General features: G+C 62.7%; 2 protein-coding genes across 2 annotated transcripts; both read right to left on the bottom strand.

Moving 5' to 3' along the window:
- Window positions 1-472: 472 nt before the first annotated feature.
- MNEG_14037 (Syntaxin-32) lies at window positions 473-1,099 on the bottom strand (the record flags this gene model as incomplete). Its single annotated transcript, XM_014037492.1, has 2 exons — window positions 473-807; window positions 1,063-1,099. 2 exons carry the CDS (start codon window positions 1,097-1,099, stop codon window positions 473-475), a joined length of 372 nt encoding a protein of 123 aa, XP_013892946.1.
- Window positions 1,100-2,153: 1,054 nt separating this feature from the next.
- Window positions 2,154-4,285, bottom strand: MNEG_14036 (hypothetical protein; the record flags this gene model as incomplete). Its single annotated transcript, XM_014037491.1, has 5 exons — window positions 2,154-2,599; window positions 2,814-2,970; window positions 3,381-3,545; window positions 3,728-3,812; window positions 4,221-4,285. The coding sequence occupies 5 exons, from the start codon at window positions 4,283-4,285 to the stop codon at window positions 2,154-2,156; spliced, it is 918 nt and encodes a 305-aa protein (XP_013892945.1).
- Between the last annotated feature and the right edge of the window lie 581 nt (window positions 4,286-4,866).

Here is a 4,866-nt window from a genome sequence, read left to right as displayed (position 1 = left end):
GTGTGCGCGTGTGTGTGTGTGTGTGCGTGTGGGTGAGTGAGCGCATGTACGTGAGCATATATGTGTGTGTGTGTGTGTGTGTGTGTGTGTGTGTGTGTGTGTGTGTGTGTGCGTGTGTGCGTGCATGATGGGTGGGGGCCCGCATGGGTTGCAATGGCGCGAGGACGCGCAGCAGGCCGTCAGGCGGGAACAGCCGCTGCCTGCACTTCCTACAGCATACACAAGCCGGGGCGGTCAACGGCCGTGGCCATTACGACAACGCGTATCTGCTGGACTTCCAGAAAGAGCATACGGCAGACGTGCGAGCAAATCCTCGCACACGCTGGCGATGCGAATCGCAGGGCTCTGTGCTGCATGGCTGGAGCCCTCAGCTGCCGCCGGTCCTGCAAGTCGAGCGGGCCTCATTGGCGGTGCTGCGCCTCACAGTAGTCAGCCCCGGATGAAAGCTGCCCGTTGAAACCCCTTGAACCCCTCAACCACCCCCCACCTCCTTGAATTCTGCTGTCGCGTCCTTGAGCCGCCCCCTGAGCGCGTCCACCACCGCTGCCGCATGCTCCCCGGCCTGCCGGCTGCCGCCGCCGTGCTGCGCCGCCGCGGCCCGCTGCAGGTCCGAGATGCTTGCGTTGACCTGCTGCAGCTCCTGCTTTATAGCGGCTGTCAGGTTGTCGATTTCGGCGGTGTGGTCGTCGAAAACTGAGCTGCGTTTCGCGAGTGCTGACAGCCGCGAGAGCTTCAGGTGCACCTTTGAAACCGAGATGCCGACTAGGCCCGCGCGCTGCGCGAGCTCCGACTGCTGCTGCTTGAAGCCTGTATCATCAAGCGATTGTTGATGCGGCAGACTTCGTGGCGGCCGCAGGGCTTACAGCAGGGCCGGGGCGCTGCGCAGTCGCCGGACAGCAGCAGTGCGTGTATCCCCCGCGCGAGTGCCGCAGGGCCGCTCACCACTGCTGGTGTCGCGGGGAGCCACGTGAATGCCCTGAAGAGTTTGAAAGGCTATCAATGAGCTATTTTGGCAAGGTATTCATTACCATTGCAGATCAGAGAGCGTGCTCAAACACCTACCTGGGCCCGCTGCAATCGTGCAATTATTTGATACCATTCGTCTGTTCGGTCCCGCATGCTGCCTGGTTGCTGTGGCCGCATCCTGTCTAGGCGCACGATTTGCTTTCAGCGGTGTACAGTAGAAGGAGATGTGGCTGGGAACGGGCTGCTCAGCTTATCAAGACCTGCACCGTGAACGACTTTGTGCTGCGCGGCGCGCACAGGCTGCATGCAGAGTCTGGCAAACGAAGCGCGCTCCGATGCTGCTTGCTGGTGAGAAGCTGCTGTTGCAACCACCTGGCTGCTGGGCTAGTGCACTGACGTGGAGAGCAGCCTCTAGCTGCGAACGTCTCCCCCCCCCCTCCCGGCAACACGAATCTCTGGATGTGTTTCCATGCGCACAACATCTTTTTCATGAGTAAGGAGGCCCAAGCCATTTTTTGCAATTTTCGGTTGCTCCTGTTCTCCTGCATTTCATGGGATGCATCCATCATTGCTATTCTACTGCAGATGACCCCTTGACCATGACATCATGAGTGGTAGTAGGTGTGGGGAACCCGTCACCTTGTAGACGTCTTCATTTGCAAACATACAGGGCAACAACACAGGAAACTGCAGCCACCGTGATGTGCACTTGAGCCTCAGGCGGGTGCACCCCCCACAGCAAGCAGACCCAGAATATTGTCATGCACCAATGCACATCAACACGATATCAGGTAAGTGTGGCTGCTATGCATGCTCAACACACCCATAACGTCATGGGCTGGCTGCACTAAAAACTCGTCTTGGGTGGACATGCCATTCAGGTCGAAGCATGACTTGAGTTGCAGCCGCAGGACTTGTCGCCTCTTGAGCGGTCAAACACACTTGCACCAGCCGGCAGGGTCGCATCAGCTTGACACATGTGCGCCCCGGCCCCCACGTCACACTTGGCACTCGTATTCACACTGACAATCGTACACAGTCGCCTCATGTCTTGTGGACAAAGCTGCCCCCATCGACGTACTAGACATGGCTGCTTTGTTACTGTGGGACGTCATCACAGTGCACCGCTGTTGCCCATCACACGGTCGAACACACGAAAGGAATCACCAGGACCGTGCCGCCCGCCGTCACCCGTCCGCGCCTGCCTGCTGCTGCGGCCGTAGCTGCGCGTCCTGCTGCTGCTCGGCCGCCGCAGCCCGCTCTTCCCGCTGCTGCGACTGCTCCTGCCCCTCCGCCCCGGGCTGCTCCGGCACGAGCTGCTCGCCGCCCTCGCCCTCGGGCTGCTGCTGCTCCTGCTGCTCCCGCTGCTGCTGCTGCTCCTGCTGCTGGCCCTCCTGGCCGCCCTCCGCCCCCGAGCTCTCTTGCCGCTGCTCTGCGCCCGGCCCATCGCTCCCCTCCACAGTCCTCGGTCGCTTTGCGTCCTCGGGCCCGTCGGGTCCTCCGCTGGCGCCGTCGGCGTTGTCAGGGCCGCGGCCGTCGCCGTTAGCAACCATAGTGGCGACCGCGCCGTCGGGTGTCAGCGCAGTCCTGATCCCCAGCGTCGCCGACACCAGCCCCATGCCCGTGCCCTCGTCTGCGCGGGAGGGGGAGGGGTTTGCAAGCGCACAGCCTCCTCAGCCGTGACAACCCCTTCGGCTAGTATGGTGGTTTGCATATGATTCGGCCGCGACCCCTTGTGCCATTCCGCCGTCCCTTCCCCTACCCTACGAGCCGTTGCAGCCAACATATACCCGCTAGCATGCGTGCACACATGCGCGTGTGCGTGCTCCCCCCAGCCCGATGCCCACCCTCTCGTGTGCGCTTCGCGCCGCTGCCCGCCGCGCCCGCGGCCTTTGGCGGGTTCTCGTTGACCGGCCGCAGCGCTGACAGCAGCGGCGGCGGCGGCGGCTCCTGCGCTGCGGGGAGGCCGCTGGAGACCAGCAGCAGCTTCTCCAACGCCAGGGCCTGCGCGCGCGCGCACGCACGTGCGCATACAGACGGAACGCGTGTGATGCACACCACGTGCATGGGGCCGTGCTTTATGACTGCGCCAGAGGGCCATCCCCAGGCAGGGGCCGGGCTTGGCCGGGAACGCGTCGCGCCGGTTGCGCTGATGGCTGCCGATTTCGGTGGTGCGCTTCAGCCGCGCTGCACGGCTGTCGTCATGGGGAGCCGTGGGACGCACTGCCCGAGCACGCTGGCCGTCGCATCGTTTTTGGCTCTGTGTCTGCTCAACAGACTGGCTGTTGCCCGTGTAGGCGCCCAAACATCCCTTCAACTGGTCTGCGCCCTCGCCCACAACAAAGCATGCCTTCATGTCATGTCATGTCATGCAACGTCACTCGAGCAAACAATCGCGTCAAAATCGGGCGCACCAGCTTGTGCAGCTGCTTGTACTGCTTCCCCGGCTCCAGCAGCAGCTCAGCCAGCCGCTGCGCCGTCCAGGGCGTGGCGTCGAACCCGATCATGTAGCCTTTGAGGCGCTGGATCAGGGGGTCCAGGGCCTCGCCGTCCAGGAGGACCGGCCGCGCCGGGCCGACCTGGGCGTGAGCGCGTGTGCATGTGTGTGTGTGTGTGTGTGTGTGTGTGAGCACATGCATGTGAGCCGTCATGTCCGAACAGTATTGCGTCGAAAAAACAGCCATGCTTGCAAGGGAGCGTTGCGCCATGAGCACAGGCGCGCGGGTGCTGGCCCAGGGCGCTGCTGGGCGGGCGCCCGCACCTCGACGCCGCTGCTCTCCTCGAACCGCCGCAGCTGCAGCTCTAGAAGGTACTCTAATAAGGGGCGCACCAGGGGCCACTGGAAGCTGCGCGGGCGCCGCGGCAGGCGGGCGGGGCGGTCGGGCGGGTCTCGGCGGCTGGCCGTCGGCCACGTGGGGTGCGTTTGCAGCACAGCGTGCCCGAGGTGCTCTGTGAACCCGAAAGGGCGCGGCCAGGCGGGCGAGGTGCGTCCGGACGCCGCTGCATACCGGATGGTGCCTGTCAGTGCTATCTCGGCGACCAGGCCCCTCAGCGGCTCGGTCAGCTGGCGCTGGTCTTGGGGGCACCTGCGGGGCCGCCGCGGGTGGGGTGCGGTGGGTTTGATGCAGCCTGCGGTATGGCGAGTGCGAACTATCCCAACAGCTTGCTGCTCCGTGCTCATTGATTTGGTCAAACATCTAACATCGATTGCGTACTGCCATTGGTGCGGCAGAGGCCAAACACAACATGCTCACCGTATGAAGGCCTCCAGTTCCGCAGATCCTGCTATGCGGGCACTTGATGCACCCTCTCCAGTCATTTTTGCTCTGCTCGGGCTTTGTGAGTGAATCGCCTGGTCCGAGTGCGGATGATCTGAGGGACTGAGGCGCGAAAGAAGCTTTTACCGGGATTCTGTGTGCGTAAGCAAAACATGACAACCAGGGCTCGATAAGGGGCGCTGTGCACATCTGGCTGGCCCCTAATGACGGTTTGTCAAGGAGTGCTCCAGGCGTCACCCATCAGTCACCCATGTCACAGCAAGGACGCGTGCTGTTGCGTTCTCCAAAGTCAAGCTTCTTGATGTCTGTGATGTGACTGGGTTCAGCATATAAAGGCCGCGTGGCCTGCGGCCCACGGCGCTCCCGAATTGCGATGACAGCGAACGCCACATCTGCCGTTTCATCCGCCATGACAGTTGCAGCTGCACCACGTCAGCACCGTTACATCAGGCTCAACAGGTTGACCATCAGCATCAGGGATCTAGCACTACGTGAAGGGGTCGCTGCAGGCCACCTGGAACGCAATCAGCTGGTCAGCGCGCAGCGTCGCCCGGCCAGTGGCGACATTCTTGGCAAGCACCATGACAACTGGCAACTCCTCGGGATCCTGCAAGCCTGGAGT

This window comes from Monoraphidium neglectum (genome assembly GCF_000611645.1).
Source record: "Monoraphidium neglectum strain SAG 48.87 unplaced genomic scaffold scaffold04215, whole genome shotgun sequence".
NCBI lineage: Eukaryota > Viridiplantae > Chlorophyta > Chlorophyceae > Sphaeropleales > Selenastraceae > Monoraphidium > Monoraphidium neglectum.
Note: the sequence above shows the minus strand (reverse complement) of the source record. Positions and strands in the feature narration are given on the sequence as shown.